Raw genomic sequence first — 12457 nt, forward strand, 5'->3', positions numbered from 1 at the left:
AGAGGGAAACCGAGTCAGGCGCTGGTACCCTCGGGCCTGCATGGGCCCTTGATGTGGGCAAATCCTGGGGGCCTGTGTGGGGCTGGTCTTTGTGAGTCTCAATGTCGGGCTGGGGGGGTGGGGGTGGTTGGGGGTGGTGTCCCGGGATCTGTGGGCCCCAATTCTTTGGGTCTCGGGACTTGTGAGACCTCAGGTCTGGAGGTCCCTGGGATGTATGGGTTCCGGGTCGGTGGGACCCGGGATCTGTGGACCCCACTTCCTCGGCTCCCTGGATCTGTGGGGCCCCGAGGTCCGTGGGAGCCGGTCTGCGGGTCCGGGCCCGGGAGTGGCGGGCGGCGGGCTCGGGTCCCCGTGGCGCCGCCCCGCCTGACATCAGTTCCGCCGGCGGCGGCGCGCGGCCTCCTCCCCTCCTTCCCCGCCCGCCGCGCTCGGAGCCGCCGGGCCGGGGTGGAGCGAGGCCCGGGCGGGCGGGCGGGCGGGCAGGCGAGGCCGGGCGGCGGGCGGCGGGGCCCGCGGCCGGCACGACGGAGCCCCCGCACGGCCGGCGGCAGCGGTTGGCGGCGGCCCCGGGCCCGCGGCGAGGGAGGCGGCGGCGGGGCGGCGGCGGCGGCGCCATGGAGCCGCGGGAGGTGAAGGACCGGATCCTGGAGAACATCTCGCAGTCGGTGAAGAAGGTGAGCGCGGCTGCGGCCTCCGCCACCCGGGGACCCCGGGGACCCGGCTCCGCCCGCCGGGGCCTCCGCGACCCCGGGGACCCGCTCGGGGTCCGGGCCGCCCCGGGAGGACGGGAGGAGCCCGCAGCGCCCCCGCATCCCCGGCGCAGGCCGCGGGACGAGCCGCCGGGCTTCCCCGCCCCGTGACCCCGCGACGACCCCGGGGCCGGCGAATCCCCGGGCCACCTCGCCGGGATCGCCGTTCCCGGGAAAGGTGACTCGGGTCGCGTCGGAGCCCACGGCGGCCGCGGGTGCGAATGCGCGGCGATCCGACCGCGGGCCGGCCGAGCCGGGGCCGCCGTCCCACCCCCGGGGGCGGGCACGGCCGGGTCGGTGGCCGCGGTCATCCCGGCCCGGGGAGCCCGCGCAGAGCCGGCCGGGGCCGCCTAGCTGCGCCCCGGTCTCGAACCGGAACGAGGAGAGCAAGCGCTTGCGGTGAAGCCCCTAGACCTGAACGGTCAACCAGACCCGGGTCAACCAGAACGGATCTTTTTTCTTTTCCTATTTTGATTTCTTGGTTCACCCGATTGGCTGAGGAACTGGTGGGTGACTGAGTATGTTTGCCTGTCTTGGGTAGAGGGACTCACTAGCTTGTTTTACTACCTGCAGGCACCAAAACAAGAAAATTATACAGGTACACACACACACACAGACCCCTCCATTTAAACTCCTCAAAATTAACAGAGGGAAGCAACCTTATCTTTTATTTAAAAAAAAGAAAGAATGAAACGAGAGAAAATAATCTTTCTAAACTGTCCCACTCAAAGTGAGAGGTGCCCAGCACAGGTCCTGTGAGATCTTGGTTGCCCTGGGCTTGGCCAATGCAATGGGATGGGTATAGTTTTTGCTTACTCAAGGAAGGCACAGTGAGCCAATTGTTTGGCTCAGGCCTGTAATCCTAGCTACTCAGGAGGCTGAGATCCGAGGATCACAATTGGAGGATCACAATTGGAAGGCAGCCCAGACAGAAAATTCCCTGTAAGACTATTTCCAACTGAACTAGAGCTGGGTGGGACTCAAGGTGGTAGAGTGGTAGCCTTGAGCAAAGAGCTCAAGGACAGTGCCCAGGCCTTGAGTTTAAGCCATAGGACCAGCATAAAACAGAAATACCCACATGTCTTTCCTAATGGTAGAGATGAGAGTGCTGAGCTTCCCAGTCGAATCTGTGCAGATCATGGCTGCAAGAAGCCAAAGGGTTTTTGTCTTTAGGTTTCAAATAAATGGGGAAAGTCTCCTATTACAGAGCCAGTAGGCATGGACACCTTGTCACGGATGTAAGCATGGGTCATTCAAAGCAGAAATCCATTCAGTAAATCTTTTTTTCCTTTTTTTGCTAGTACTGAGGCTTGGACTCGGGGCCCAGGTGCTGCCGCTTTGCTTTTTTGCTGTATAGGCTGGCGTTATACCATTTAAACCACACTTTCACTTCCTGCTTTTTGGTGGTTCATTGGAGATAAGCGCATGGACTTTCCTACCTGGGCTGTCTCTGAACCAGGATCCTCAGATCTCAGCCTCCTGAGTCGCTAGGATGACAGGTGTGAGCCCTCAGCGCCCAGCCTGAGTCAGTCTTCATAAGTGGTAGCTCTCATTTGTGGTGGAGCCAGTGCTTGCTTGCACAAGGCCTGCAGGTGGTTCCCCTCACCCACATAGGGTTGTGGATCCCCACCTCTTTGGTATGCCTGTTTCAGACACCTGCCATGATTCTTGCATCGTGAAGTGCATCACACTTTCAAAATCAAGAGTAGCTGCTTCTAAAAGGAATGAGGTTGACTGTGGCAGTGGAGGCTGAGGGCTGGAAGGCTTGGGCTCAGAATTGCCCTTGAATTTCAACCTCACCCAAATTCTTGAGAGTTGCTTTGCCTGTTTTCTCCCTTGTCCTAGTACGATGGTCTAATGGTCCTTTTTTTTTCTGTCTTTCTATTTTTTGGGGTGTGTGTGTGTGTGTGTGTGTTCCTTTTCTGTCTTTCTATTTTTTGGTGTGTGTGTGTGTGTGTGTGTGTGTGTGTGTGTGTGTGTGTGCCACTGTGGGGCTGGAACTCAGAGCCTGGGTGCTGTCTCTGAGCTTTTGTGCTCAAGGCTAGCACTCTACCACTTGAGCCACAGCTCCACATCTGGTTTTTTTTGGTGGTTTACTGGGAATAAGAATCTCAAGAGAACCACAGTCCTCAGATCTCAGCTTCCTGAGCAGCTAGGATTTCAGATGTGAACCACTGGTACTCAGCACATTTTATTTATTTATTTATTTATTTATTTATTTATTTAGCCAGTCCTGGGCCTTGGACTCAGGGCCTGAGCACTGTCCCTTCTTTTTGCTCAAGGCTAGCACTCTGCCACTTGAGCCACAGCGCCACTTCTGGCTGTTTTCTGTATATGTGGTGCTGGGGAATCGAACCTAGGGCTTTATGTATACGAGGCGAGCACTCTTGCCACTTGGCCATATTCCCAGCCCCTCAGCACATTTATTTTTTTTTGGGGGGGGGTGCTAGTCCTGGGCCTTGGACTCAGGGCCTGAGCACTGTCCCTGGCTTCTTTTTGCTCAAAGCTAGCACTCTGCCACTTGAGCCACGGCGCCACTTCTGGCCATTTTCTGTATATGTGGCGCTGGGGAATTGAACGCAGGGCCTCATGTATATGAGGCAAGCACTCTTGCCACTAGGCCATATCCCCAGCTCCCCTCAGCACATTTTTTAAGGATGTCCCATGAAGAAAATGAAGTGTGTATTCATGCCAAGAAAGATCTGTTGTATATTACTGTGTTTGTGAGGAGTAGTTCTGAACTTCAGTTTCATTATATATAACGGAAAGTGCACAGATGCTAAAAGTATAACTGAATAAGTTTGCATATAGCGAACAACACCCAGACTGAGAAAGACATCCTTTTTGTGTCCCCATCTATGTCCTAAGGGAACCCAGTACCCAAGCAGTGCTGCTGAATCCAGCTGCTTTCACACCTAGATGTTGCTATGGAAACATGCTCTGTAACTGCAGAATAATGAATACCTGTTATCCCACCTAAGTCCAGGACCCGTGTTCTCAGCTGGAGATAGCATCCATGGGTGCTAGAGAGCCAAAGAATTTAATAGCACAATGGTAACAATACAAAGTAAGTCCAAGCCGGCAGGGATTTGGGGGTACATTTCTGTAATTCCAGCACTCAGGACGCTGAGGCAGGAGCATTGACAATTCAAATCCAGTGTTCATCTCAGCAACACATATATTAAAATAAGAAGATAAGCAAAGCCCCATGCCAGAGGACACACAAACTGGTAAAAGGTTCCATGTTAAAAATAAGCAAATTAAGGGGCTGGGAATATGGCCTAGTGGTAGAGTGCTCGCCTCATATACATGAAGCCCTGGGTTCAATTCCTCAGCACCACATATATAGAAAAAGCTGGAAGTGGTATTGTGGTTCAAGTGGTAGAGTGCTAGCCTTGGGCAAAAAGAAGCCAGGAATAGTACCCAGGCCCTAGTTCAGTTCCCAAGGCTGGCAAAATTAATTAAAAGTCCAGCTTGGGCTACATAGCAATACTCTTATCTCCAAACAAATAAAAAACTGTTTTTTTGGTTTTGTTTTTTGTTGTTGTTGTTGTTTTTTCCAGTCCTTGGCCTTGAACTCAGGGCCTGAGCACTGTCCTTGGCTTCCTTTTGCTCAAGGCTAGCACTCTGCCACTTGAGCCACAGCGCCACTTTTGGCCATTTTCTATATATGTGGGAATCAAACCCAGGGCTTCATGTATACAAGGTGAGCACTCTTACCACTAGGCCATATTCCCAGCCCTGTTTTTTTTTTTTTTGTTTTGTTTTTGTTGTTGTTGTTTTTCACTTGTCTTGGGCTTGCAGGGCCTGGGCACTGTCCTTGAGCTTCTTTTTTTTTTTTTTTTTGCCAGTCCTGGGGCTTGGACTCAGGGCCTGAGCACTGTCCCTGGCTTCTTTTTGCTCAAGGCTAGCACTCTGCCACTTGAGCCACAGTGCCACTTCTGGCCATTTTCTGTATATGTGGTGCTTAGGAATCGAACCCAGGGCTTCATGTATACGAGGTGAGCACTCTTGCCACTAGGCCACATTCCCAGCCCCCTGAGCTTCTTTTGCTCAAGGCTAGTGCTCTACCACTTTGAGCTACAGTGCCACTTCCGGTTTTCTGGTAGTTAATTGAGGATAAAAGTCTCGTAGATTTTCCTGCCCAGGCTGGCTTTGAACCACGATCCTCAGATCTCAGCCTCCTGAGTAAGATTACAGGCATGAGCCACCAGTGTCCTTTTTTTTTTAGTGAGGGGGGGAAAGGCTTGTACTTGCTTGGCTAGTATTCTACCATTCTACCACTTCAACCACACTTCCATCCCTGCCTTTTGCTGGTTATTCTACCAGCTGGGCTACGGAGGGGACCATTGCTGGTGCAGAGTCTTGCAAACTTTTCTGCTCCAACTGGCCTCAAAATGTGATTTTCAGATCTCAACTTTCTGCCAGCACCCTGCCAACTGGCATCTTTAGCACAGCTCTCTTTGTACATGACATGGGGCCTGCGGAGTGAGTGTGGACATGGCGAATGCCATTATGTTTTCGCGTATTCCGTCATTTAAAATGTCCCCGGGAGCCTTCCCTAGGCCTTAGGAAGGGCCCCGCGAATTCCACCCTCATGGGGGTGGCAGTCTAGTAGAAGATGAGTAAGTCAGTAGACAGAGGCACCCGGAGCTGGATTTGGGTTGTGGCTGCTGTTGTACTGGCACGCAACCGAACACATGACCAAGCCTTGGCAGGGAAGTGAGCTTGGAGGGGGTGACCAGGAAGACTTCCCCTAAAGCCGAAGCCATGCACACAGCAAGGGGCGTTGGTTAGGATGAGAGAAGGCAAGGCATTCCAGGAAAACAGTAGTACCAGGCCTGGTGGCTCACACCTGACTCAGGCTGGGATCTAGAGGATCATGGTTTGAGGCCAATCGGGCCAGAAAAGTCCTTGAGACTCTTATCGCCAATTAAGCCAGCCAAAAGCTAGGCTGGACACATGGCCCAAGTGGTAGAGCCATCAGCCAAGCAAACAAGCCGAGCAAGTGCAAGGCCTGAAGTTTGAATCCTAGGATCCTTGCGGGGGAAAAAAAAAACACAAAATAGCTCAGGAGTAGGCAGAATGAACAGTAACTCTCCCCTGCCCCCCTCCCCTTTAAGCAGAACATACGAGTCATCATAACAAAGTGGCAGTGGGACAGACAGCCTTCTCTGGTCATTGGGATAGACACTGTCCCAGAATTGAGGCTCTGAGAGGAAGTTCCATTTCTGGCTCATGAGCGCCCTCCTCAGGCAGCTCCCTGTCATCAGGATCCTGGGATGGTGGTGATCCGCTGCAGCGGTGGCCCGGTCCGGCTAGCCAGGCCCACGGAGGAGGAGGCCGGTCCGGCTAGCCAGGCCCACGGAGGAGGAGGCCACCCTGGAGAGTGGGCTTTCCCTGTCTTCCTGCTCCTCCACGAAAGTTAGCTCTGCCAGCTCATTCCTGCAGATGCCTCCATCCTTGGTCATTGGGAATGGATGAGAATCACGGTGGCCATTTAGTTTAGATCAATAGTTTTGTCCTCTCTGGCTGCTGGGGAAAAACCCCAGGGCTCTGAGTCACCAGGGCAGCGACCCAAGTGACATAATATCTACGCACATTTTCTAAAGTGAGCGTGTCCTCCGTGCTTCCTCTCCCCGAGGGTCTAAATTCTATGTGGAGCCCATGACACTGTGGGCCTTCCCACCCCACCACAGGACACCCCAGGCCCTGGCTCTCAGGGCAGGGCCCAGCCAGATGGACAGGTCCTGTGTGATGATTTGGGACCAGGCAGGAACAAACCCCTGCTCCTGGCTTTGGATCGAGCAGGCCACCTGCTGGCCCTGATGGGCTTCCCGAGCAACAGGTAGACCAAGGCCGACTGCTCTCGGTGAGGCGGAAGGCCAGCTCCCTCTCTGGATGGCTTTTCCTACGGCTCTTCCTCAAAACTCATCCAGCTGGAGCCCAATGCAGAAGGAAATTTCATGGAAAATCGGCTCCAGCTGGCAGCATCGCTCAATCTGGAAACGTAACGTGTTGTATAAGCGGGAGAGGAGCTAGAATTTGGAGTCTGGAAGTGGTAGGGAGGAGAGGCTGGCGTTTCAGGTCCCTCAAGCCCCTGGGTGGGTCTTTCTTCTCTTCCTGGGTGGACAGTGTCTGTCTCAGCCTCAGAATTCACACGCACACGCACATACACACACACACACAACACCCCTGTGCGCTGACATGCCCCTTCCTCAGTCAGTGACAGCACAGCTGGCAGGGCTGACTGCTGCTGCCTGTTTAGCGCAGAGAAAGGATGTCATGGCGTCTAGGAATGTCCAGCCATAAAGCTCATAAGGTGCAGAGCTGGGCTCGGGACCATTTTGCTGGCTCTTGCTTTCTCCATTGCTCTGGGCCTTCTCTGTGTCTATACTACCTGTCAGCTCGTGCATCTCCACAGGTCAGACCGGGCCAGCCATTCAGAACGTGACCTATTGCACACTGAGCAAATCCTGGGAAGCTCCTATCCTGAGGGCTTACCTTCTAGAAAAAAGGCAGCTGTGCGCTGGTGGCTCACGCCTGTCATCCTAGCTACTCAGGAGGCTGAGATCTGAGGGTTGTGGTTCAAGGCCAGACCAGAAAAGCCCAGGGGACTTTTTTTTTTTATAATTTCCATTTTATGACTTTTTCCCCAGAAGAGAGTTGTCCAGTCCTTAGGGGGTCCCACTTCTTCCGTAGGTTTTGGTGAAGGTCGTGGGGCAGCACCAGCCGGTCTAAATCAGAGTCGAGGTGTTGGGTCTTTCTAGGCATCCCAGATCAGTTCCTGCCCACCTTGCTGTGCCTGGCACAACTCACAGCAATGGAGCGGTGCGTAGAGCTTGGGAAGCCTAAAGCATCAAAGGCACTCGCTTCGGAAATGTCCCCGAGGGCCGAGGCCTCTGCTGGGTTCCGATGACGAACTTCTTAATGGCCTTGGCCATGCATTGGGTGCAGTTTGTACAGCGAATACGTTGCACATGGCCGCAGCCCTTTTTGGCTCAACCATTGTTCCTTCTTCTTCTTCTTCTTCTTTTTTTTTTTTTGGTCATCTTGGAAGCCAGGACCAGAAAGAGACTCTTTCTGTTATTGTTGTTATTGTTTGCGGGGCTTGAACTCTAGGCCTGGGCACTGTCCCTGAGCTCTTCAGCTCAAGGCTAGTGCTCTACCACTTAAGTCAGAGCGCCACTTCTGCTTTCCTGCCCTGGCTGAATGATGATCCTCGGATCTCAGCCTCCTGAGTAGCTAGGATGACAGGCGTGAGCCACCTGAGCCCAGCTCTCCATGAGACTCTTATCTCCAGTTAAGCACCAAAAAGCCAGAGGTAGAGGGCTGGGAATGTGGCCTAGTGGTAGAGTGCTTGCCTTGCATACATGAAGCCCTGGGTTCGATTCCTCAGCACCACATAAACAGAAAAAGCCAGAAGTGGGTCTGTGGCTCAACTGGTAGAGTGCTAGCCTTGAACAAAAAGAACCGGGGGTGGGGGGGGCTGGGAATCTGGCTTAGTGGCAAGAGTGCTCGCCTTGGATACATGAAGGCCTGGGTTCAATTCCTCGGCACCACATATATAGAAAACGGCCAGAGGTTGCGCTGTGGCTGAAGTGGCAGAGTGCTAGACTTGAGCAAAAAGAAGCCAGAGGCAGTGCTCAGGCCCTGAGTCCAAGGCCCAGGACTGGCAAAAAAAAAAAAAAAAAAAAAAGCCAGAAGTAGAGCTGTGGCTCAAGTGGTAGAACACTAGCCATGAGCCAAAAAAGCTCGGGGACAGCACCCAGTCCCTGAGTTCAAGCCCGAGTAGCAGCACGCATACAAAGACACTAGGCATCAGCTGGAGATTATAGTGGAGAGGCATGTACCCCCCATCCCCCCATCATGCTTTGGTAGCCATGGCTTGTAGTGGCAGGAAGGTCCCTTCACGCTCCTTCACCCCCGTTTGTGTTTGTAGCTCATCTAGTATTCCACAGTGCCGCCAGGGCCTGGTGGGGTTCCTGCTGTGTCCCCTGACCTAGTCCTGCGACTTACGCTGTGGTTTAGGTGACCATTTTCCTTTGGCATCCTGGCACTGGGTAGGGGAGCCATGAGGAGGTCACGTGGTCCGACAGCAGGGAGAGGAAAGAGGAAGTGAAAGAATGCAGAAGCAGCCAAGTGCCCAGCTTTCAAAGACTGACCTAAATGAGGCCTAAAGAAATCTCATCTCCAGGGCTCCCACAGCACTGAGGGTGAGTATTCAGGGTTTCTGCCAGCCCCCGCCTCCTGCCAGCCATTGGAGCATACAGTGGGATTGGCTGTGCTGGGTTCCCTCAGCCATTGGCTGCTTCTTGGCCTCTGATGTCTGCCCAGGGACCTGTTGGCAGAGCCTCTCACTACTGCTGTCAAAGGCATCCTGGGTCTCTCCAGAAGGAGTCTAGCTCTGATTGCAGGTAGAAGAACGGTGGTGCCTTGAGGGTTGGGTACTCTTTCCTACAATAGGGGCATTTAACTCTCTTGTTTTGTTTTTTCCTTGTGCCAGTCCTGGGTGCTTGCTGTCCCTGACCTTTTGTGCTCACACTCTTACCACTTGAGCCACAGCTCCACTTCTCTCTTTTTGCTAGTTCATTGGAGTTAAGAGTCTCCTGGGTTGGGAATATGGCTTAGCGGTAGGGTGTTTGCCCCGTATACATGAAGTCCTGGGTTCGATTCCTCAGTACCACATAAACAGAAAAGGCCAGAAGTGGCACTGTGGCTCAAGAGGTAGAGTGCTAGCCTTGAGGAAAAAGAAGCCAGGGACAGCGCCCAGGCCCTGAGTTCAAGCCCCTGGTGCGTGCACACAGGGCTTTCTTCCCAAGGCTGTGGGAAGCTGCTTGATATCCTAGCGTCTCCTAAGTGCTCTTCTGCCCTTAGGTCCTGCAGTTCTTTGGCCCTGGACAGCACTGGCCTTGCTGGGACCCCTCTGTCTCAGGATCTTGGAACACAGGCACTGGTGGTGTGTGAAGGCTCTGCCCTGAGACTCCAGCCTGCCTTCTTTGTTTGTGTGTTTTGGAGACAACGGGTGATGAGTGCTTTCCTTTTCTTTCAAATCCACTGGGGCAAATTTTGCTGGTCAGGCAGGGCTAGGTATCTTGGTGGCCTCTCTGAGGGGACAGTGTGGTTCTCAGCTGCCCTTGACGAGACCCGGCCTTCTGGAGGTCTCTTCCTGCAGAGTCCCGGCAACAGGGTGTGCAGACATCCCAACTCCCATGGTAATAAATGATATCAGGTGGCACCTGACTATAATCCCAGCACTTGGGAGGCAGAGACAGGAGAACCACAAGTTTGAGGCCAGACTGGGCTACCTGGTACATCCTAACAAAACAAATAAAAACAGAGGATAGATTCCTGACTCGGTGGCTGTGCTGCTAGTAGAAATCCAAAATGCAAGATAGGTGGTACCTTCTCTCTCCTAAGATGCCCACTGTGTACCTGCAGCAGCAAGTAAGGGGCTTGAACGCAGGACCTGGGCACCGCTCCACCACTCACCACTTTGAGCCATGGCTCCATTTCCAGTTTTCTGGTGGTTAATTGGAGATAACAGTCTAATGGACTTTCTGCCCAGGCTGGCTTTGAACTATGATCCTCAGATCTCAGCCTGCTGAGTTGCAAGGATTACAGGTGTGAGCTACCAGCACCTGGCTGAGAAAAAGGTTGGGTTTTGTTTGTTTTTGTTTTTTTTTTCAATTTTCTGTCAGTTGTGGGCCTTGAACTCTGGGCTTGGGCATTGTCCCTATCCCTGAGCTTTTCATCTCAAGGCAAAAATCAAGATCCTATTCTAAAAATAACGGAAGCAAAAAGGCCCCAGGGGAATGGTTCAACTGGTAGAGTGCCTGCCTAGCAAGCATGAGGCCCTGAGTTCAAATCCCAACACTGCAAGAAAAATAGAAATAAAAAGGCTAGACTTAAAGGGGCTAGCTCTGAGGGTCAGCTGAGCTCACTTGAGTGTGGCTACGATGGGTTGGCGTTTTTAACGGGGTGATTTGGGGTGAGGAGGTAGTCCCCCTTCCTTCCTGGTGTGTCTGGATTTCTCCCTCTGGACTTGGCGTGCTGGGGCCGGCCAGACCTTCTGTCACCTGGGTACACCTGGTCTCTGGGGAGCCAAGGGAGGCTGCTGTTCCCTGGCACCTCCACCTGGGGGGCAGCTCCCCAGCAGCAGAGGCCTGCCGTACCTCCGGAAGCACCGGCCTGAGTTTGTCCTCCATCCTTAGGCCTCTGCCCTCTGTGGGTGAGCGGGGAGGGGGCAGGCGCAGGGATGGCTAAAGCACCGTGTGTACAACCCTGGGACCCTCCTCGTGTGGTCGGAGCTGGGGTTCTGTCCTGTTCTGTTTAAATACAGAGGCGTGACTCCCTCTGTCTCCCCCGGAGCAGCCTGTGAGTCAGCAACTGAGTTAGAATCCGCATCTCCCGCCTGTTGGGCTGGGCAGCGTCGCAGCCTCTTTTGGTCTTGGCTGACCCGAGAGAAAGAAGTAGGTCCCTTGTGCCTTCTGGTTACTTAGAACGCCTGCGACCTGCCTGCGGGTGACTGGTCTGGAAAGATTTCCGGGTGTCAGCCATGGGAGGGGATCTTGGAAGGAAGAGGTGCGTCCAGAGGCCGGGCTGCTGGTCTCCTGCCCTAATTGCAGTGCTCTGGGCATGTCTACGCTTGCCGGAGTGTGTCAGGCCGAGCTTCGCCAGGTCCCGTGGGGACTGGCACAGTCTTCCTGGGTGCTCGGGGAATCTGTTGCCCTGGCTTGGACAGGTCCAGGATGGGCTGGGCGGGTCCTTATGGGACTGGTGAGAAGACCCCAACAGTCAGGAACAGAAAAGTGGCTTAGTCAGTTTGGGCGTGGTCTGGGAGCAGTCTCTGAGACTGAGGGCCACGTTGTCACGGCGTCACTACAGGACAGTGTTTTTGTTTGTTTGTTTTGCTTTGGTTTTCTTTCCTTTTGTGTGTGTGTGTGTGTGTGTGTGTGTGTGTGTGTGTGTGTGTGTCTGTGACCAAGAGTCAAATTTGTCATCTGATGCTTTCCCTCTCGGGCTAGCAAGCACGCTACCATCTGAGCCATGCCTCCAACCCCCGCTTTTGTTTTTTTTTTTGCCAATGCCTGGCCTTGAACTCAGTCACACCTTTTCACTTGGTTTTCTTTTTTTTTTTTTTGGCCAGTCCTGGGCCTTGGACTCAGGGCCTGAGCACTGTCCCTGGCTTCTTCCCGCTCAAGGCTAGCACTCTGCCACTTGAGCCACAGCGCCGCTTCTGGCCGTTTTCTGTATATGTGGTGCTGGGGAATCGAACCTAGGGCCTCGGGTATCCGAGGCAGGCACTCTTGCCACTAGGCTATATCCCCAGCCCTCACTTGGTTTTCTTGCTCACAGCTGGTGCTTTACCACTTGAGCCATGCCTCCAGTCCATCATGTAGCTTGTTAATTGGAGGTGGAATCTTGACTTGGGTTGTCTTTAAACCATCATCCTTCAGATTTCAGCTTTCTGAGTAGCTAGCTAGAATTAGGGGCATGAGCCACCAGCGCCTGACCAAAACTTTTTTTTTTTTTTTTTTTTTTGCCAGTCTTGGGCCTTGGACTCAGGACCTGAGCACTGTCCCTGGCTTCTTTTTGCTCAAGGCTAGCACTCCCAGCCCCTTTTATTTTTTATTTTTTAGCCAGTCCTGGGGCTTGGACTCAGGGACTGAGCACTGTCCCTGGCTTCTTCTTGCTCAAGGCTAGCA

At 53.6% G+C, this 12457-nt stretch overlaps 1 protein-coding gene and 1 pseudogene across 2 annotated transcripts in view; one reads left to right on the plus strand and one right to left on the minus strand.

Moving 5' to 3' along the window:
- The first annotated feature begins 498 nt into the window (after positions 1-498).
- Plekhm2 (pleckstrin homology and RUN domain containing M2) overlaps positions 499-12457 on the plus strand; it is a 34935-nt gene continuing 22976 nt past the window's right edge. For both annotated transcript variants that reach the window (XM_048350293.1, XM_048350294.1), the window contains exon 1: positions 499-674. In XM_048350293.1, coding sequence (XP_048206250.1) covers positions 615-674 — 60 coding nt within the window. In that variant the 5' untranslated portion in view covers positions 499-614. The remainder of the gene's footprint in view (positions 675-12457) is intronic.
- Positions 6674-7801, minus strand: LOC125355756 (annotated as a pseudogene).

The sequence above is a fragment of the Perognathus longimembris genome, chromosome 7 (genome assembly GCF_023159225.1).
Source record: "Perognathus longimembris pacificus isolate PPM17 chromosome 7, ASM2315922v1, whole genome shotgun sequence".
NCBI lineage: Eukaryota > Metazoa > Chordata > Mammalia > Rodentia > Heteromyidae > Perognathus > Perognathus longimembris.